The sequence below is a fragment of the Crotalus tigris genome, unplaced genomic scaffold (assembly GCF_016545835.1).
Source record: "Crotalus tigris isolate CLP2741 ecotype Arizona unplaced genomic scaffold, ASM1654583v1 scf7180000017753.6788120, whole genome shotgun sequence".
Classification (NCBI taxonomy): Eukaryota; Metazoa; Chordata; class Lepidosauria; order Squamata; family Viperidae; genus Crotalus; species Crotalus tigris.
The window spans coordinates 363,725-386,230 of NW_024096615.1; the positions used below are offsets into that span (position 1 = coordinate 363,725).

Genomic DNA, 22,506 nt, shown 5'->3' on the forward strand with positions numbered 1-22,506 from the left:
ACTGCAGTAGTTGCATAACAACCACTGCAAAAGTTCATATAAAAGATCAGGTCACCTGCTTTACTGCATCGTGTCTTACAACTACAATAAATAGGCTCATTTCTGACATTGAGTCAAGAACTATCAGTAATTCTTGCCTTGAAGAAGGCAGTAAGTTCTCTGACTGTCATCAAGGACAACCTTTATCAAGTCTCCAACCTTCCCTTTTTAAGGATGGTTATTTTGAGAATGGTGGGTGCTCCCCTTAAAATGGTATTGGAGGAAGCAGTTACCTCAACCATTTTTAGTTGGGTTTCCGGCTGGGTTATGAGACAGCATTGTTTTCACTTATGGATGATAGTTTGAGGACTCAGGATGGGGATGCTGCATCTATTCTGGCCTTCTTGGATCACTTGGAAGCTTTCAGTAATATTGACTATTGTGTTCTGAACAAACTTAGTGGGTTGGGACTGCAAACACTCTTTTACAATGATTTTTCTCCTTTGTGATCAGTTTCAGTCAGTGTCGATGAAGTGGGAAAGGTACAAGTCAGTCCTTGTCAGGCTCAATATTCTCATCCCTCCTGTTTAATATCTACTTGAAGCTAGATCCCTCCTATTTAACATCTACATAAAACTCAGTTGTGCATCTCCACCTCAGTCCAAACAAATTATTCAGGTGCCTACTCAGTGCCTTAAGGCTAGGAAAGTCTGGGTGTAAAGGAGTCAACTATGATTCAACACTAGCAAGGTAGGGTTGCTCTGGGTTTTCCCCTGGAACTGGAGAATTGCAATATTTAACTCTTGATGGAGTAGCCTTCCCCCGGGAAGAGTTGGTGTGAAATTTAAGGGTTGTCTTGGACTGATGGCTCCTGTTCAAAAATGAAGTGTCAGCTGTGGCTAGGATGGTTTTGTGTATATTCATCTTGTCTGCCAGTTGTACTCATTGGTGGACTGGGAGGCTCTGCACATGGTCACTTAATGCCTTAGTCAGTTACCAATTGGATTACTGCAATGCTCTCTACATTTAGCTGCCTTTGAAGACCATTCAAAACTTTCAACTGGTTGAGAATGAAATGGCTAACAGAGTTCAGGGCATCGTGCAGTTTGTCCATATTACACTGGTGATTTGCAAACTGCTGTAACTCCCCATTTTCTTCCAGGTGTAATTCAAGCTATTGGTTATCACCTTTGAAGACTTATAAAGTATGGGCCCAGTTTACTTACAGGACTGTCAACAAATTCCTGTCATCAAATATAGGGTGAGCACCCTCTCTGTTACATGATGTCATCTGGCAGGAGCTTGGAGGCTGGACTTCTCTGTAGCAACTGCTGCCCTATGAAACAGCCTCCCTGACATCTAGAACAGAGCTTTTCAACCTTTTCACCCATTGTACCATTTTTAGGATATGGCAACATCCGAGTACCACCAGTCACCTAGCAAGGTGTCAAAAACTTGATGACCCCCCCCCCCAAAAAGGAAAAAAGTGATAAAGTACAGGTAGTCTTTGACTTACAACAGTTCGCTTAGTGACTGTTCAAAGTTACAATGGCACTGAAAAAAGTGCCCCCCAAGCCACAGCCGAGCAAGACACCTGCCTCCCCGCTCTTCCTCCTGTCCGAGGTTTTCATTGTTGTAAGCATTTCTGTTTGGCAGGGGGTGTGGGGTGGGGGGTGTTTGGTTTTTATTCCCCCTGTCTGCTGGGCGGTTGCAGCAGGTTTTGGTCACTTCACATGACCCTGGGATATTGTGACCATCATAAATATGAATCAGTTGCCAAGCATCCGAATGTAAATTACAAGACCCTGGAGATGCTGCAACATTCCAGCTGACTGGCGCTTCTTCTGGGCTCAGCAGAAGCGCCAGGATCAGTGCTGAGCTCTGGCTGGAGCCTGGCACTGATCCTGGCACTTCCGCTGAGCCTTGATAGCCCTGCAGCTCCAGCCATCTCTTGCTCAGGCAGGTGCTGCCACTGGTTCAGCTCATTCCCCTCCCCCGCTACCACTTTTCTAGGATGGTTGTGTACCACCTGCCAGGTGCCAATGTACCACAGGTGGTACCCGTACCACTGGTTGAAAAGCCCTGATCTAGAAGTCCCCTATTGTCTTAGACTTCTGGAATGCTGAAGACCATTAAGACCTGGCTCTTCACCCAGGCATTGGGCTAGGATGGGAACTGAGTCCAGTTCATAAATATTTGGGGTAAGAGTGTTATGGTGACTTAGTTGTGCATGATGCTTTTAATTTTGTTATTTTTTGTTACTTTTATATGTTGTGAGCTGCCCAGAGTTATTCTATATCTTGAGCTAGTGTCTGGCATAATTACAATCTATCATATGTTGTGCCACAAAACCCAACTCTACCTGCATTTACATTTTTGTTCACCTTACTGAATAAATTCTATCATAGAAGATGTAAAATCTTAATAATGTAGGATCAGAAATAATTCAATTCTGAGTTAACAGGCTCAATGTTATAAAATTGAACAAGATGCCCTGTATAACAATGTTGTCCAAAAATTCTTTTATACCAAAGGATTTCCATGGTGATATATGCTGTTTTATAAACTTATATAAGGCTTGCATTTCCAAGAATACAAAAAATTAAGATTATAATGGAGAATATTTATAACTTATTCTCATATATTTTTTGTTTTCTAGGCAAATACAATCACATGTTTTTTTTAAAAAAAATCTTTTTCAGGTAGATAATTCAATTTTTTAATTGCATTTTTTTCACAATACCTAAATTTTTTGCAGTCTGTATTTATTTGAAGGTTTTTAACAGTAAAGAAATATAACTATTAGCTTCCTAGCTATTAGAGAAAAGTGAGAAATACTAGAATTTATTCCCGTGTGGAATACTTGATTGGCAATATTGGTTATATAGGCTGGTAGGCACTGAAAAAAAAATAAAAGCTTTGGATGTGTTTAGCATATTGATGAATTCCACTCTAATAAATCATCTACACAGAGTTCATTTATGTGTAAATTTGAATGAAATCTAACCCTTAATTTATTACACATGACTTATCATGTTCTGATACAGAACAAACATCATTTATCAGTACCTCATATTTCCATACTTTTGTTCTGGTGATCTTCTCTACAGTCTACTAGATAAAGTTGTTTTAAAGGTCAGTAAATTTCTTAGTGTAACTTGATTCAGGTATCTGCAACATCACCCCCATCTTTTACAACTGCTTATTCACTGAGGATTGTCCTTGCTGTTATTGCCTCCTTTTGGACAAATTGATTTTCATAAAAAGATCCAGGATTCAATCTTTAATATTTTTATACATCAATTGTATTATTCTACATTTGATGGCATTCTTCTCTGTACTTCTATCTTGGAGAATATATCTTTAAGGGCAGGTACAATAATTACAGTCTGTTGACAAAAATCTAACACAAAGACAAAAGGAATTAAACATACATAAAGAATGAGTTATTGCCTTATCCACATCTGCCAGCATTCTCAGGCCCAATATCTTCAATTCTCATTCTAGAGAGCAACATTTTTTTTTAATCACACTTTAGATACAGATTTATTCTCAGCGATTTCTTTTTCACAGACTTGGTCCTGACCTCTGATTTCTCCATCCGTTGCTCCACATTCACCATGTGCCTGTCTAGTTTCCCAACTTTTGATGAGAGGTTCTCTACCTTGCCTTCCAGTGAGAAAAATGTGTCTTCCATTGCCCCTGAATTACATGAAGTGACTTCATCAGCTTAAGGGGGGATCTGCTGTGCTGCACTGGAGGAGCCCATCGAAGTCATGAAGATAGACAAGATGATGACATCATCTAATGCCAGGGCAGAGAAACAGATGGACTAAGGACATTGTTCTTGTTGTTCAGGGCATAACTTGCTCTAATTTGCACTTGCAGATATGTTGGACAACTTGAATGACACTGCCATCCGAATGATAGTGATGAACTATCAAAGATAGCAGCTTGTCCGTGTTCTGTCTCCCACTTTTCTCATCCACTACATTCTTTATCTTGAGTATCGTTTGTGAAAATAAGCGCACCATAAATTTCACATTCAAGTCATTCTGTAACTTGTTAGCAACTTTCAGAAGTACTGAAGAGGAGAAAACATAACTGTTCATGGTGTGTGTTTATATGTAAATTAATCCAAATTACTATATTTTTTGTTCTAAAAAAATATTAGAATGCTAGTATAGGACTTCCTTTGTACTTTACATGAGGCAAGAAGGGGGGAAGAATGTTTGCATCCGTTACATTTTTCTAGCAAGAAGTAATTATAAGTGTGCATGCTTCTCACAATATTTACCTAATATTTACCTTTATAAGAATAGAAACTTCCCTTGCTTTTGCATACTGTAGCTCTGGACTCTTCCATTTTATTCATACTTGGTATGCAGTTCATTGCAAGAGCCAATTTTCTCCATAATTCTGCCTAATTTGGGCAGAATATAACAGCAAAAAGGATGTTTAATGGCTTTATGAAATATCTGTGAGAAATAATGACTATAAATAATACTATTAAAGGAAAACATTAAAACATTCTGACTTACTAGTATGCTTAAGTGGATGTGAATTACCTATGAAACTGCCATGTTTTTGTGATTCTATTTTAATAACATACTAGACGTATTTCTATTTTCATTAAAAACTTAAAAAAAACTCTTTGGATTAATATATGTATCATTTTAAAGAATATTTTTTAATTCAAAAGGGAAAAGAGTTCTTCTCATTTCAGGAAGAAAGTTTGTTATATCAAACTCTACAATATTTGTTATAATGATACAATCCTTTACATACCTGTTTAGAAATAGTTAAATGTTGTGAAACTTACACCAAATTTGTAAAATACTGCAGATTAATTCATATAACCAGATTTAAAATGTGTAGATTTATAAACACTTCCTTCTTAACAATAACTAAGATAGTAACAATTTGAGCCCTGCCACAGAAAAACAATTGTGGGAAATTAAAGAGGAAGCATGGTTAGAATGCAGTATTGCAGGCTAATTCTGCTGACTGCCAGCAGGTCAATTCTCACAGGCTCAACGTTGACTCAGCCTTCCATCCTTCTGAGGTCGGTAAAATGAGGACCCAGGTTGTTGGGGGCAACATGCTGACTTTGTAAACTGCTGAGAGAGAGCTGTAAAGCACTGTGAAGCGGTATATAAGTCTAATTGTATTGCTATTACTGGCCACAGAGTTAATTGACAGAATTTTGCTTGGGTGGAGTCAGCAGCAGCATGCAAAGGATTCCATATGCCTGGAATTCTCATAAGTAATAAATACATTTGTCTAATAGTATTTGCAAAGGCATTTGCTTTAAAGCATATCTTTTGAATTTCCTACAGTGAGACATACTAAGCTGTGCAAATACAGTACATTAAATATGAAGACTGGTATCAAAAACTATCCAACTGATCTGCATTCTGCAATGTGTATTTTATTAGGTATTGGTTTGTTGTATAGCCTGTAAATTTATTTGATTTGTTAATGGGAAGGGAGGGAGGGAGGGAGGAAGGAAAGAAGGAAGGAAGGAGTAGTTTTAAAGTACATTAAGATTATATCTTGTTGCATATTTCTACATATGCAAAATAGTTTTCTTAATTAACTTTTTATAATTACTGTAAATCAAATTCAATTTTAAAACAAATAATGACTTAATAACATTATTTTCAAATAGAAATTGATGATGCTGACTCAACAGATGATGATAATCAAGATTCTGCTGAATTGAATAAAAGTGATTTTGATATTTCCGTGTCATCAATGGCAGAAATTGCATCTTGCAGTTATGAAGCCAGGTAAGAGAAAATTATTTCTTGTCAGTTGGAGGTTGCAGAATACAGTCTTTCTCTTTAAATAGATAAAGCACATTTGTTTAGTTTGCTGTTTATTAAAGCATTTTTTAAATATTCCGACACATTTGTAGGAAGACCTGAGCTTTTGTTGTGCAAGAATCATAATTATTTCATTTTCATTAATTGATGATTTTTGAACCCCTACGCAATTATTTTTTATTTAGGCAAGCTGGTATAAAGAATGGAATGTTTTTTGGGCAAGCAAAACAGTTGTGCCCAAATCTTCAAGCTGTTCCCTATGACTTTCATGCATACAAAGAAGTTGCACAAACTATGTATGAAACATTGGCAAGGTAAATGTTTCATATTATACAAGTTGTTAAAATATTTATTTTAGACAAAGAATAACTCCCCAAAAACTTCTATTATGGAATTCTACTGATTGTTTTGTAATGAAATTTGATAAAATATTATGTGCTATCTATTTTATTATTGTACTTATGAATTTATTAAGCATCTCTTCAGCAATATACAAATATTCCATATTTTTCTACTATTGTTTTTTTTCTATAGCCTTGTTCCACAAAGGCCACTCAAGCATTTCTGAATAACAGCTATTCCAAGATCAGATTACTTTTTAATCTCAACGAAATAGAAATTATATTATAAATAATATTATTTTTAATCACAAATCAAATTAACATAGTTATTTTAAGACAGCTTAGTTAAAGCCCAGCTCCATTATTCTACTTTCCAACCTGGGATTTTACTGATGTCTGATTAAATATAATCAGATGTAAATATGTGAAATTTACATAAATAAAAAATAGTTGAAACAATTATACTGCTCAGGTTCAGGCTTTATATTTCACTTATAAAATGAAGTATGTAATATGGCTACTGCCACTTCACAGTTCAGCATCTCATATAGCTGGATGGGCAGCAAATAAATTTAATAAGTAGGTATCTATATTTTAAAATCTTTCCAGCTTATATAGTTTTAATAGATCATCTGCTTTAAAATATTTAAAAACTCGACAACTCAAAGGAGTTGTCAATAGCTAATTAATTTGAAAAACAAGATAGTCCTTGCTCTCTTGCTTCCAATACAAATAACACCAAAAAAGGGGGAATGGAAAAGGAGGAACAAAAAACTCAGGTACTACTTGGAAAGTAGCCTGGGGAATTGAGAGAGAAAACAGTTGCATAAAACTAATGTTAGAAAAGAAGATAATATTAGGCATATATTTTTCTGGTACACATTATCTTGTGTCTAAAATATCTAAAAGTATTAATTTTTTTCAAAAATTGGAAAACTATATGTTGGAATTTGACTGTAAAATCAATATTTAATATTAGTAAATATGCATAAATTTGAATAACTTAATTTTGTTCCTATTATTTCTGTTTAATTCTTTGACTTTGTTGATAGCTATACTCATAACATTGAAGCTGTCAGTTGTGATGAAGCACTAGTAGATACCACTGAAATCCTTGCAGAGACTGGGTTGACATCAGAGGAGCTAGCAAATGTTATTCGTGCAGAAATTAAAAACAAGACCAAATGTCCTGCTTCAATTGGAATAGGTTAGTATAATGCTTAGAAATATTTATTTATAAGTAAAATAGATTATTAAGTAAAAGCAATGTTTTATTTCCATAAAGTGTATCCATTAATCACAGTATTAAAATAATTTTATGATTAGATATTAGAAATATGTCTAGTTAATTTTTCTTGTTTTCTCTTTTCTTCATTTATATAAGATAATAAATAGAAGCAAATATATACTGCCTTAGAGGCTTTTATATATTACCAACTGCCTTCTTTCTTAGTATTTTTCACATATAAAGGGACACAGTGGAAATACTTGTAATATTTGTGGCATCTGACATTCATATATTTAGCTTAACAAGATTGTATATTTGTATGCCCATGAGTAATGTCAGTTAAAATGTACATGTGATCTTTAATCACATTCAGTTAAGCACATCATATTCCAAACAGCAGAGTTCCATTTCCTAATCCTTGCAAAGCATTTTGGGATCAGCCATGGAATTATCTTCACTTCTGACTTTTATACCCATGTTTTCCCAAAAGTAAGACCAGGTCTTCTTCTTCTTCTTCTTCTTATTATTATTTGGACCAAAAGACCCATTAGGGCTTATTTTCGGGGGATGATTTATTTTGCAGCCGCCCGCCCACTCCATCCCACCATCTGCTTGCTTGCGGTTGCAATGGCTTACAGAGCTTCCCAGGGCAGATGCTTGAGAGGCGAGGGCAGTGGCAGCGGAACATGCTTTCAGGCAAGAACAGTGTGGATAGGTAGGGGAAGCCGAATGACCAGGTAGGGTAAGCCATCCCTGCTGCCTCCCTCCACCTGCCACACCCTTTCCTTTTGCAAGCAGATGAAGCTTCCAGTCTCCCATCAGTTCTCCAGGTGAAAAGTATTTGGGCACCTATGGGGCACTTGGAAACGGAACAAATCACCATAGGCGTGCCCCACAGGCATCCAAACACTTTTCGCCTGGACAGAAAAATGTCAGAGACTGGAAACTTCATCTGCTTGCAAATGATGCGCTTGGGAACGGAACAAATCACTCTGTTTCCAAACTCCCCTTAGGTGCCCAAACACTCCTTCTTCTGTGCAGCAATCACTGATCCACACTCTCTTGCCACCTTGCATCACCCTGGAGAGGAAGGCCAAGCTCCCCTTCCCCGATGGTTCTGCAAAGCCCTTGAGGTTTTGCATGGAGGAGTGGATCCGCTTCCTGCAGGGCCAGCCTATGCTGGCACATGCCAAGGGGGCTGGACTCCCACATATCGGTACAATGAGTTTCTTACAAAAATCATAGCTACCGTATCCTCAGCTGGTCAGGAGGAAAACGTGTCTGCTCTGGATTTGAAGGCAGAAAAGCGAAGGGGGGGGGGCAATTTCAAAGGCCCTGGAGAAAAAGAGCAAAGCTCTTCTGTTTGCTGTCCAAAGCGGGTGCCGAGACAATCCACTCCTCCATGCAAAACCTTAAAAGCTTTGCAGAACCATCGGGGAAGGGGACCCTAGCCTTCCTCATCCAGCTCCAGCTGGCATAGTTTTCCAAGAGCTCAGCATCCTTCCATACGAAGGAGGAACACAACGCCAGGAGGAGAAGCGGCAGAAAACAGGGCTGCCATTTCCAGAACGGAGAAAGGAGATGCGGGGCGATGCAGGGCAGCAAGAAAGTGTGGGCCAGCAATCGCTGTGTGAAGGAAGGAAGGAAGGAAGGAAGGAAGGAAGGAAGGAAGGAAGGAAGGAAGGAAGGAAGGCTGACTTAAGGACATCGGGAGAGGTGAAGGAAGCTACTGTAAGCTGCCTTTCTTCCTTTCTCCCTTTCCTGGCTGGGAAGGAGGTAGCCCACAGTCTCCTGCTTCGTGCCAGCAGGTGCGACCTGGTTACAGAGGCTACTTCAGGGCCACTTGAGAAGTTTTGTTCCTGTTCCTTGGTTTCATCCACCACCCTGCAGCAATTTTCCGCCTCTGCCTCTCCCTCAGGCGGCTTACTCCACCCCCACCCCCCATTACTTTTAGCATTCAGGGAAGCCCGTGCCTTTACGTGTCCTTAAGTCGCTCTTTGGGCTCTATCCTAACCTTCGGAGACCATTTGCTGTAAAAACTTAGGTCAGCCCCACAGCAAAAGCCACCCCCAAGTTCTCCATTCTCTCCAGTGCTGGCGATGGAGGGCTGGCGGAGGGATACCAGGGTCACAGCACAAGCCGTGGGAGAGTTGGTGGAGAAGAAGGAGGCTGCTGGCCAGCAGGTGATCTGCAGGGTGAAGCAGGGGGACGGGACTAAAGAAAGCCCCTCCAGCAACAGATGTAGCTGTTGCGCAGCGGTGGTGGAGCCTTTTGCTGTCACTCCCCCCAGCTGGATAAGGGGAGGTCGTCGAGCGGGGAATGGCCTGGCTACAGAGCCCTGGGGTGCATGGGGCAGCTCCACCCCACCACTTGCCTCACTTCACCTTGCGGCGGCATCGGTGCAATGTGCTTTCTCCTGTCCCATTGTGGCAGCGAGCAACCAGATGGTGAGACGGAATGGGCGGACTCTTAATGAGGACTTATTTTGGAGGTAGGGCTTATATTAGGTGCATATACAAAAATCAGGCTACAGCTTATTTTTGGGATAAGTCTTATTTTGGGGAAAACACAGTACTAAGCAGAAAAGGTTTAGGGACTATCAAGAGCAAATTAATGCTCAGTCTAGCCAACAACGAGTAAGTCATCATTTAGTCAGTGCCTTGCAGCAACTACAACAAAAATACTCTTGCCATGTTCCCAACTGAAAGGAAATAAACTGTGACACCCTGGCCCACATGTTTTCAGATAAATACTCCTGTGTGTTTATCAGGCCATTTGTCTTGCAAAAAAATCCAAAATGTTGATCTGAGGAGAAAGTTCCAGTTGTTATGGTTCCATCATTCCAACACTTAGGTAGGTCAAGATTAGTACAAGTTCAATAATGAGATATTCAGTTTAATGCAAATTGTAAATGAATACCAGTTTGTGTTTAATACAAGCCTAAATTCAATTAATATGAGGCTACCTAAAATATGGATAAATCACTCTAAACTTCCAGCATATATATGAAGATTTCAAAAAAGAGAAAACAGTTCAGTCTATGCTGCTAAAATATTTTGAGAGGTAATAAAAATGTTTTTCAGTGTAAGACTGTTGGAATGATTATCATTAGGAATGATTGTTGGAACTGAAATAACATTCTATATAAGATGATAATAATCATGGTGGACCTGAACTATAATTCTACTTATGCTGATGAATAAAGCTGTCTTTCTTAATCTCCCTGTGGCTTATGACTGGGAGTTACATTATAAAGTATCCTTCCTTTCTTCTTGTGTAATAGAGGAAAAATATTAAATCTTCCAAATGGTGAAATACTGCTTAAAAGCAATATTGAACTTTTATAGGTTCAAATATTTTACTGGCCAGACTGGCAACTCGCCAAGCAAAACCTGATGGGCAGTATCATTTAAAGCCTGAAGAAGTAGATGACTTTATCAGGAGCCAGCTAATTATACATCTTCCAGGTAGTTTTTTTTCTACTATATTCCTTCTTAGTTTTCTTCAGAAGTATTTATCACAGTTACTTTAGCTCTACTTTACAAAGTAATGGGTTATTAACAAATCAGAAGTGCTATTTTCTTTATAGTGAAGATAAAGCAACATACTGTATATAGATAACATTATCCAAATTTTGAATAGCATTCGCCTCTCACTCAAAAGGTTGAGAGTTCAAATCTAGATAGCAGCAAATGTTTCTCTCCTAGGGCGCAAAGAAAAAATATCTGCTGCGAACTCCACATAGGCGTCAGGAAGGGCATCCAGCCAGTAAACACTCAGCTCCATCAGTTGCCCTCACTCTACCTTGAATTAAGGAATTACAGAATTGTAAAAAGAGATGGTTTTTTTATTCAAACTTTGAATAGCAATCTGATAAATTGCATGGCATAAATTCTGCATCCTGAGATTATGTTAATCCTCTGTATTTTTAATAAATATTCAAAACATCAAAATAATAGTTTTCTGCCAAAAGAAGTTGACAAAAATACACATTTAATTGATTATTTGCCATCAAGTCATATTTAACTCCTACCAACCACATGTATAGATTTTTCTCTGACAATCTATCCCTAACCTTTTCTTTTAAATCACCCAAGATCGCATGCATTGCTACTTTCCTGCAGATGATCCTCTTTTTCCTTTCTCCTTTCTCAGCATTAGATATTTTTGCAGTATTGGTTCTCTGCATAACATGTCCAAAATAGGATAATTTGAGCCTGGCATATGGCCAGTTATAAAAGTGATTTAGTTAATAGTTTATTCCTATTGTGAAGTGTAACAATGATTGTTAAATAAATTAATTTCTCTGGTGTAGAGTTCTAATACAAAGATATATTTTTATTTTGGGGTTCAGGAGTTGGAAGAACAATGGAATCTAAGCTATCATCTATGGGGCTAAAAACTTGTGGAGATTTACAGTGTATCACAATGTCAAAGCTTCAGAAAGAGTTTGGACCAAAAACTGGACAAATGCTGTATAGATTCTGCCGTGGTTTGGATGATAGGCCAATTCAGAGAGAGAAAACAAGAAAATCTGTTTCAGCTGAGATCAATTATGGTATAAGATTTTCGCAGGTAAAAAAATTAAATCAAATTTAAGTGAAATGTTTCCAAATGGTCCATAAGCTCACGTGTTACTGGGCTATAATTTCTTTGTTCTAATTCCTTATTAATACTAAAATGTGCTTTTATATGAATGAGTGATAATATAGATGAACTTTAGGTAAATGTGGCCTTCCAAATACTATAGAATTTGCTAAGCATTCATTAGAAGCTTTTTTAATTAGAAGTCAGTAGAACAGTTCCTATGCATGTCTACCCATTAGAATAGCATAGCGTAGCATAGCATAGCAATAGGAAGAATAGAATGGAATGGAATGGAAGAATAGAATAGAATAGAATAGAATAGAATAGAATAGAATAGAATTAGAATTAGAACACACAAGGAATTTGTCTCCGCTGCATAACCTCCCAGAGTTCATACAAACAACAAAGTAATAGAATCATAACAGAAGGTAATAGGAAAGATGAAAAGGATAATAGTAATATAGCCTACTACATGGGTAAATATCCTTAGACATAAGACAGTGCTATGAGAATTAGCTGTTCAGCAGAGTGATGGCATGAAGGGGAAAAACTCTCTCTAGTTGTTTTGGCATGCAATGTCTTGTAGCAGCATCCCAAGGGGAAAAGTTGAAACAGTTTATGTCCAGGATGTGAGGGGTCTGTACATATTTCTTCAGCCTTCTTTCTGGTTCATGCAATATGCAGGTCCGTAATGGAAGGCAGGCTGGTTGCAGTTTTTTTTCTGCAGTCCTAACTATTGAAGTCTGTACTTGTCCTGTTTGGTTGCTGTAGCAAATCAGACAGTTAAAAATACTTAAACTAGTTAAAACCAGACATTAAAACCACTGAATGATCGTTGAAGGATTTACACTCAGATATGTGAATATATAGCAATGGTGGTGAACCTATGGAACGGGTGCCAGAGGCAGCCCTCAGAGCCCTCTCTGTGGGCACGCGTGCCATTGCCCCAGTCCTAGGCCTTCAGCTGGGTTTTATAAAACCTTTTCACTTTAGGCCTCCGCTGCCGTGTACAAAAAAAAAAAGGTTCAATCAGTCAATTTCAACTTCTTGCGGGAAAAAAAAAGATCTTGCATAGTTGGAATTGATTGATTAAACTTTTAAGTCCCACCCAGTCTGCTGTTACCACTGTAGCCATGCCTACCCAATAGGCTACACCCACCCAATGGGCCACACCCACCCGGCATCCAATGATGCATAAGTGGGTTTTGGGTTGCAGTTTGGGCACTCAGTCTCTAAAAAGTTCACCATCACTGATATATAGGATTGTGGCCTAATAATTGAAAGTCTTCTGAGAAAAACGGCAACAATTATTGGCCCTCTTTGTAATTTCTTACCATGGAAGAATGCACTTATAGCCTATGTTCTCATGATTTATATGTTTACTCTGTAGTGTTCAAATCTTCAAGATAAAAAGCATGAAAATTAATTGCCAATACAATAATTAAACTAACTCAAGATTAGCTTTGTAAATGTATATATGACTCACAGATTATGTGGAATAATGTCAATATATTATTTATATTTAAAATAAAAATAATTTTGTAATGTGAAGAATATGAAAACAAAACTTGATCAAATATACAGTGGCACCATTTTCCAGTAATTCAAAATGTATTATTTGTTTCCGATTCAAAAACTATTTGTAGACATTTCTACCATGCAGCATTATTTCTTTTAGAATGTATAGACCATGAGAGCTAGTGCTGTGTGATAAGAATATGGTAGATCCTATAAATATTTCATATCCTGTATCAGTCTCATAGTCAAAAATATATGTCGACATTTTAATTTAAAAAAAATGCCCTGCATCCTGTTTATGTTCATTTATTTTATATAAAGATGCTGGAAGTGATATATACAAAGTATATTGAAAACTTAAAACGAGTAATGTAAATGCTAAATATATATTTATGAGCTATGGCTAATAGCTATTATGGTTATTCAGTTCAGTAGAAATCTGTAGAACAGGTTTATAAAATGTTTCGTTTCCCAAATAAATAGTTAATTTCATTTTATTGGAACATGACATGAAATTTCCCACTGTACTAAAAGCTCTGTTTTGAGTAAAAAAGTGGGTTGTTTTGAACATTTTGGAACCATTCTGAGCTCAAAGTAGCATTACAGCTGTGTTTTCAAGATTGAAATGCTTTGAAATTGCTCAAAACAGTTTGCTTTGAGTTCCGAAAAGGGGTTTCATATTTAGGAGGGAACATTCTGTGAAATTTCACACTTGCATTTTCTTTCATACCTATTGTCAGTTGTTAAATGGCATTTAATGTTTATTTTGCTGGCATCCAGTAGTACAGTAATGAAGATCAGTTTTGATTTGATTACATCTTTTAACCTATGTAAAATCCATTTTCCCTATTTCAAGGCAAAAGAAGCAGAAGCTTTCCTTCTGAGTCTTTCAGAAGAGATCCAGCGAAGGTTGGAAGCAGCTGGTATGAAAGGAAGACGACTAACTCTCACAGTCATGATCAGGAAAGCTGGAGCCCCAGTAGAACCTGCAAAATTTGGAGGGCATGGAATTTGTGACAGTGTTGCCAGGTAAATAGTTTGGTACATACATTTGCATGCTAATAATAAACACAATATCTCTGTTTTTCTCTGGCTTTGAGTCAGCTTTGCCTTTGCCTTTTTCCTAAGACTGAGAGAGAATGATTGTCCCAAGATCATTCTGTACATTTGATATTTAAGGCATAACTAGAACTCTCTAGTCTATTGCCTTTAATCATTGTACACTGGCTTTTAATTCATTAGACTTCCTTTTTTAAAAAAAAGATTTCTTTTTAAGTCTTTTAATACCTCCTTGTAACATTGCATTTTTATATTCTGATTTTAATGCATTATAAGCTATCCTGGGAAAACTCTGTTTTCAAGGGTGGCATAAGTTTGTTTCTATACTCTTTCACATTTCCATACATCTTATAAAACATTACTGTTAAAATACAAATAGTTCTTGACTTATGACCACAATTGAGCCCAAACTTTTTGTTGCTAAGTGAGACATTTATTAAGTGAGTTTTGCCCCATTTTACAACCTTTCTTGCCACAGTGGTTAAGTGAATCCCTGCAGTTGTAACACAGTTGTTAAGTGAATCTGGCTTCCCCATTGACTTTGCTTGTCAGAAGGTTCCAAAAGGGGATCACATAACCCCAGGACAACGCAATGCTCATAAATATAAGTTAGTTGCCAAGTGCCCAAATGTAAATCATGTGACCCTGGGGAATGCTGCTATAGTGGTAAATGTGAAAAATGATTATAAGTCACTATTTTCACTGCTGTTGTAACTGAATGATCACTAAATGAACTGTTGTAAGTCGAAGACTACCTGTACTGCAATAAGTATTTAAGGAAAATATTTATATTGTTTTGGTGCTATTTTTCTATTGTTAAAAATTAGTAGTAAAATATCTGTTGTTTTTAGAATGGTAAAGTAGTAGACTTATGTCAACACAATTTATTCATAACATTAATTGGACCTCACTATGTGTGATAACTTACTGGGGACTTAATAAAGCTACTAGTTTGATTCTTGTCTGCCAGAATATAGGGACAAGCTAGAGAAAATACACCATTGTTATCTGACAAAATGTGCAGGGAGCAAATAAGAACAAAGGCTGAACTTAATTGCAGAAATTAAACAAGTAAGCCAATTATAGATTTTGAAATGCAATATTTGGATTTTTTTTAGCTCCCACCTAAATTAAAATGATAATAGCTGTATTCCCATAGAATAGTATGCCTGTATTATCAGTAGTGGGCTAATAAACAGAGCCCATTCCCTCAATAGTAGCTTTTTCTGCTGACAAATAATTTTTATAGGTGGTCCTATTAATCTAGCAAGTTTTTTACACTTAAGGTCTTGGTTTTCTGCCTTCTTTAAAAACTAGATTCATAAACTAAAAGTTTATAGTCCTAGCTTGTAAAAGAAATAACATGACAGCATTGATCAGCAATGCTAATCATTGAAAGCAACATGTTAATCGAATCATTTTTATCATATGCATGCTCATATTAGAAAAGGATAGAAAGAATCGAGTATCAGGAAATAAGTAGCTAAGTGCATTGTAATGATATTCACTCATGGTAAAATCAAGATTTCCTAGATATTTTAAGATATTTTTTAAATCTCCTTTTTAGTATTAATTAAGAGTTTATTTTGAGTTGATCACATAATGATCAAAATGGTATGGCACAAAATAGGGTTAAGAAACCTGGAGGGAGAAAGAGGGGAACATTCAATATATTACTTGCATAATGGTTACTTTTTCTAAGGAAAAGCCGCTTTGTGGCAGTGTTCAGCAAGTAATCAGTTATGTATAAAGTGGTTTTCCTTGCCTGCTCCATTTTTACAAGCAAAAGAATAAATAAGGCAAATAGTGCGTATACCTTACAAAAGTTTACTAAATTTAAGTAGGGGATTTTTGGCACATGATGAGATAGATAGAAAGATGATAGATGAGAGAGAGAGAGATGATATAGATAGATGGATGGATGGATGGACGGACGGACGGACGGACGGACAGACAGACAGATAGATAGATAGATAGATAGATAGATAGATAGATAGATAGATAGATAGATAGAAACAGATACAGACAGATAGATGATTGATAGATTACATTCTATATATATTAAGATTGAAATCACTGGATCCAGCACTCATGCTTGATTTTCTCTTCTACAAAATTATCTACTGGCATTGCTTTATATACAGTGGGGCAAAAAAGTATTTAATCAGCCACCAATTGTGCAAGTTCTCCCACTTAAAAAGATGAGAGAGGCCTGTAATTGTCATCATAGGTAGACCTCAACTATGAGAGACAAAATGAGAAAACAAATCCAGACAATCACATTGTCTGATCTGGAAAGAATTTATTTGCAAATTATGGTAGAAAATAAGTATTTGGTCACCTACAAACAAGCAAGATTTCTGACTCTCACAGACCTGTAACTTCTTCTTTAAGAGGCTCCTCTGTCCTCCACTCATTACCTATATTAATGGCACCTATTTGAACTTGTTATCAGTATATAAGACACCTGTCCACAACCTCAAACAGTCACACTCCGAACTCCACTATGGTGAAGACCAAAGAGCTATCGAAGGACACCAGAAACAAAATTGACCTGCACCAGGCTGGGAAGACTGAATCTGCAGTAGGCAAAAAGCTTGGTGTGAAGAAATCAACTGTGGGAGCAATAGTTAGAAAATGGAAGACATACAAGACCACTGATAATTTCCCTCAATCTGGGGCTCCATGCAAGATCTCACCCCTGGGGTCAACATGATCACAAGAACGGTGAGCAAAAATCCCAGAACCACACGGGGGGACCTAGTGAATGACCTGCAGAGAGCTGGGACCAACGTAACAAAGGCAACCATCAGTAACACACTACGCGGCCAGGGACTCAGATCCTGCAGTGCCAGACGTGTCCCCCTGCTTAAGCCAGTACATGTCCGGGCCCATCTGAAGTTTGCTAGAGAGCATTTGGATGATCCAGAAGAGGATTGGGAGAATGTCATATGGTTAGATGAAACCAAAGTAGAACTGTTTGGTAGAAACACAACTCATCATGTTTGGAGGAGAAAGAATGCTGAGTTGCATCCAAAAAACACCATACCTACTGTGAAGCATGGGGGTGGCAACTTCATGCTTTGGGGCTGTTTCTCTGCAAAGGGACCAGGACGACTGATCCGTGTACAGGAATGAATGAATGGGGCCATGTATTGTGAGATTTTGAGTGCAAACCTCCTTCCATCAGCAAGGGCATTGAAGATGAAACGGGCTGGGTCTTTCAGCATGACAATGATCCCAAACACATCGCCCGGGCAACGAAGGAGTGGCTTCGTAAGAAGCATTTCAAGGTCCTGGAGTGGCCTAGCCAGTCTCCAGATCTCAACCCCATAGAAAACCTTTGGAGGGAGTTGAAAGTCCATGTTGCCCAGCAACAGCCCCAAAACATCACTGCTCTAGAGGAGATCTGCATGGAGGAATGGGCCAACATACCAGCAACAGTGTGTGCCAACCTTGTGAAGACTTACAGAAAATGTTTGGCCTCTGTCATTGCCAACAAAGGATATATAACAAAGTATTGAGATGAACTTTTGATATTGACCACATACTTATTTTCCACCATAATTTGCAAATAAATTCTTTCCAAATCAGACAATGTGATTGTCTGGATTTGTTTGCTCATTTTGTCTCTCATAGTTGAGGTCTACCTATGATGACAATTACAGGCCTCTCTCATCTTTTTAAGTGGGAGAACTTGCACAATTGGTGGCTGACTAAATACTTTTTTGCCCCACTGTATATATTGTTGTTAATTGCGAAGTCGTGTCCGACCCATCGCGACCCCATGGACAACGCTCCTCCAGGTCTTCCTATCCTCTACCGTCTTCTGGAGTCCATTTAAGTTCACACCTACTGCTTCAGTGACTCCATCCAGCCATCTCATTCTCTGTTGTCCCTTTCTTCTATTGCCCTCAATATTTCCCAGCATTAGGTTCTCCAGTGAGTCCTTCCTTCTCATTAGGTGGCCAAAGTACTTGAGTTTCAACTTCAGGATCTGGCCTTCTAAAGAGCAGTCGGGGTTGATCTCTTCTAGGACTGACCGGTTTGAACGCCTTGCAGTCCAAGGGACTCGCAGGAGTCTTCTCCAGCACCATAGTTCAAAGGCCTCAGTTCTTTGGTGCTCAGCCTTTCTTATGGTCCAACTTTCACAGCCATACATTGCAACTGGGAAAACCATGGCCTGGACTATACGCACTTTTGTTGGCAGGGTGATGTCTCTGCTTTTTTAGTATGCTGTCTAGATTTGCCATAGCCTTCCTCCCCAGGAGCAAGCATCTTTTAATTTCTTGGCTGCAGTCCCCATCTGAGGTGATCTATAAATATTGAATGTAACTCCATATGTTCATATCTAGTTTGTATAACTGATTGGAATTTGTAAAACAATTGAAATTAAGATCAGAATAACATGTCTAGAAGCCTATCTAGTTCTTTTTTCTATATTGACAACACAGTTTTCTACCACAATCATGGAAACAAGATATGACAGCAATAGTACTTGGCAATTTTGGAAACAATGAGTATATTCAAATATGTGCTTCTTCTGATCCTAGTGATGACATGTACTCAATCTAATTAGTAGCCATTGTAAGGCTGTTGATGCATTTTAAAATGTATGTATTTGTAGGACTGTGACTCTCAACCATGCAACAGATAATGCCAGAGTGATTGGGAAAGAAATAATAAATATGTTTCACACAATGAAGTTGAATATTTCTGATATGAGAGGGGTAAGTTTTTAAATCTCTGCAACTTCAGCACTCATGCTTGATTTTCTCTTTTACAAAATTATTTACTTGTATTGCTTTATTGTTCTAAATAGGAGTGGATATGTGATAAATATTTATTTTTTCCGGACTTCCGGTGGTTAAAGCGGTGGAGATGGCGGCTACTTTGTAGCCGTCCTCCTGAGGAGGTGTCAGATCCGCGGAGCACAGCGTTTACCAGCTGGCCCGCGGCTCGCAATCCCCTTCCCGGGCGAAGGGAAGGGGTAGAGATCGCATGAATAGAGGTAGAACCTCTTAACTCTCCCTGGATTTTTATTTTTAGGGGGGTAGAAAGAGGGTTCCCTCGGAGTTCATTGCCTTCTCCGCCTCTCAGCTGTCTTTGTTTCTTCGGAAACAAAGCGAGACGCCGCTACCATCTCCGTACTTAAAGAAACCGTGAGTAATCTTAAACCGGACAGAACTGTTTAAAGGATTTTATTTATAGTTTAGCTTTATTTTATCTTTTTTTAGTTTATTTAGTTTATTTAGTATGTGCTGATTTTTCTTTATTTTTTTGAGCTTTCTCTTTTTTTTTCGGGCGGAAAAGTGAGAGTGAAAGTAAAATGGCGTTTTGAAAGTTTTTTCCTTTAAAAGACGGATCGGCTGAATTGTTGTTTAATACTGCTTTTTTTTTACTTTTTTACTTTTTTATTCTTGGGGACTTTTAGATTGATCTTATTTTATTCTATTTTATCTTATTTTTAATTTTTTTTTTGGATTACTTATTTTTATCGGTATTTTTAAGAAGAAAGGAAGATAAATTAAAATGGCTTCAAAACGACAACCAGCTACTGCAGCTTCTAAAGTAACTTCTTCTCCTGCTACTTCTACTGTGCAACAACAACTTAAAATAATACCCTCAGTGCAGCAACCTAAATCCACTCCACCTTCACCTCCCCCATCTGGCACATCAGCACAAGACATTAAAGAAATAATGGTAAGTGCTGTCTCACAGTTTAGGGAGGAAATGAAACAACTTTTGGACCAGAATAAATCTGAAACTAAGGAGGAAATGAAGAAAGAGATGAAGGAGCTTTTAGAACAGAATAATGCTATTTTGAGGGATGATATACTTCTAGCTCTATCTGGAATGGCCTCAGTGGTTGTGAAGCTGGACTCCAGAGTAGAGGAAATTGAAGAAACAGTTGAACTTTTGGATTATAAATTTCAAGATATGGAGAAAAAAGTGGAGACTTCACAAGATGATATTCTTATGTTCCAGTATAGACAGATGGAATATGCTTTGAGAATAAGGGGTCTGAAAGAAGATAAAACTCAAGATTTGATGGAAATGGTGATTAATGACTTGGCTGTTATTTTGAATATTGATAAAGAAGAGTTACGTGGGGATGTGGAAAGAATTTATAGAGTTAATTCTTGGATTGCAAAACAGAGGAATTTGCCTAGAGATGTGGTGATATATTTTGCTAAGAAGTCTTTGCGAAATCAGATTCTACAAACTTTTTATAATAAAAGATTTCAGATTGCTGCCCAAGATATTATTATTTTAAAGGAAATTCCACCTAAAATTTTAAGAAGCAGAAAAGATTTTGCTTTTTTAGTAAATGAACTTAAAGCAAGACAAATGCCATTTAGATGGGAGATTCCGATGGGCATTGTTTTGAGCCATGCGGGGACACGTTATAGACTTAATACAGTTGCTAAAGCTAAGGAATTTTATAAAACGGTCCTGGGAGCAGGCTCTCCTTTGCCCATGATGCATAAAGTCTTGAGTGACAAAGAGATGGAACAGAAATCTGAAGGTACAGGGATGATGACTGCTGGACAGGTGGTATGGATGTCTCAACCAGAGGTTAAAGAACAGAGAATGACCCGTGCAGCACATAAACGTAAAGAAAAAGAACAACAGAAAAAAGAAAAAGAAAAAGAAATTGAAGAATCTACTCAGCAAATTGCTTCAGTGCCGGTGGGAGGAGCAAGACCCAAAAGCTCTGCTACATATTCATCAGCAGCAGAATTTGAGCGGATCTTCTCCAGGCTGAAGGCCAAGGGAGATGGCAAAGCTCCTGTCCTGGAATGTTAATGGATTAAACATTCCTCAAAAGAGAAAAAAAATTTACCACTATTTGAAACAACATAACAATGATATTATTTGCTTGCAAGAAACTCATATTACAGCTAAAGATCAAAAATATTTAAATAATCCTCGCTTGGGATCTCATTTTGTATCTCCCGCCCCTGGGAAGAAAGGGGGTGTGGTAATCTATGTTAAACAGAATTTATCTGCTACCTTGTTAGAATCAGATCCTTACGGAAGATATGTTATGCTTGAACTTGGTTTATATGGCAAGAAAATTCTTATTGTGGGGTTGTATGCACCAAACCAGCAACAGGAGCAATTTTATAGGTTACTACATCAGAAAATAACTTTGTTGGACTATAGATCTGTGATTTTAATGGGAGACTGGAATGGTGTCTTAGATATACAAATGGACAAAAAAGGCTCTTCTACCTTTTTTAAACAGGCTAAATTACCTAAAGCCTTTTTTGATATGAAAGAAGATTGGGAATTGAGAGACTATTGGCGTGAACGTAATCAAGAAGAAAAGGATTTTACGTTTTTCTCAGATAGACACCAATCTTTCTCAAGAATTGATTTCTTTTTGATCACAACAGATTTATACAACAGGGTGAAGAATGTAAAAATTTTTCCTAGGACATTGTCTGATCATAGTCCAGTTTGGATGGAACTGTTTGTAGAGAAGGAAGATAGGAGATCCTGGAGGGTGAATGAGAATTTATTTAAACAAGAAAAAAATGTTCATAAATTAAAGGAATGTTTAAAGGAATATTTTACTTTAAATATGAACAAGGGAACATCAATGTCAATGGTCTGGGATGCAAGTAAAGCTTTCATGCGTGGTATTTTGATAAAAATGAATAATTTGCATAGACAGAAACAGACTCAGAAACGGAAAGACTTGGAAGAGGAGATTAAATTAAAAGAGAAACTTTTAATTTCAAATCCCTTAGATGAAAAGGTTAAAGGAGCTTTAAAATTGTTAAAAACACAATTTAACATGCTGATGGCTGATCAAGCTGCAACTAATTTGCTATTTATGAAACAAAATACATTTTGTAATGCTAATAAACCAGGGAGATGGTTGGCTTATCAGTTAAGAAAAAAACAGAAACAGAGGAATATAGATAAAATAAATTATAATGGTAAATTGGTTTAT

The 22,506-nt window shown here is 37.5% G+C and overlaps 1 protein-coding gene across 2 annotated transcripts in view; it reads left to right on the forward strand.

Moving 5' to 3' along the window:
* The window catches only part of REV1 (REV1 DNA directed polymerase), a 79,397-nt gene that overhangs the window by 42,625 nt on the left and 14,266 nt on the right, over positions 1 to 22,506 (forward strand). Inside the window, exons 1-8 of one of the 2 annotated variants that reach the window (XM_039340581.1) lie at positions 3,720 to 4,092; positions 5,651 to 5,771; positions 5,993 to 6,121; positions 7,201 to 7,355; positions 10,724 to 10,843; positions 11,731 to 11,951; positions 14,338 to 14,510; positions 19,168 to 19,270. In XM_039340581.1, coding sequence (XP_039196515.1) covers positions 5,737 to 5,771; positions 5,993 to 6,121; positions 7,201 to 7,355; positions 10,724 to 10,843; positions 11,731 to 11,951; positions 14,338 to 14,510; positions 19,168 to 19,270 — 936 coding nt within the window. In that variant the 5' untranslated portion in view covers positions 3,720 to 4,092; positions 5,651 to 5,736. Of the gene's footprint in view, positions 1 to 3,719; positions 4,093 to 5,650; positions 5,772 to 5,992; positions 6,122 to 7,200; positions 7,356 to 10,723; positions 10,844 to 11,730; positions 11,952 to 14,337; positions 14,511 to 19,167; positions 19,271 to 22,506 lie in introns of those variants that run through there. The other variant, XM_039340580.1, reaches the window with a different exon arrangement.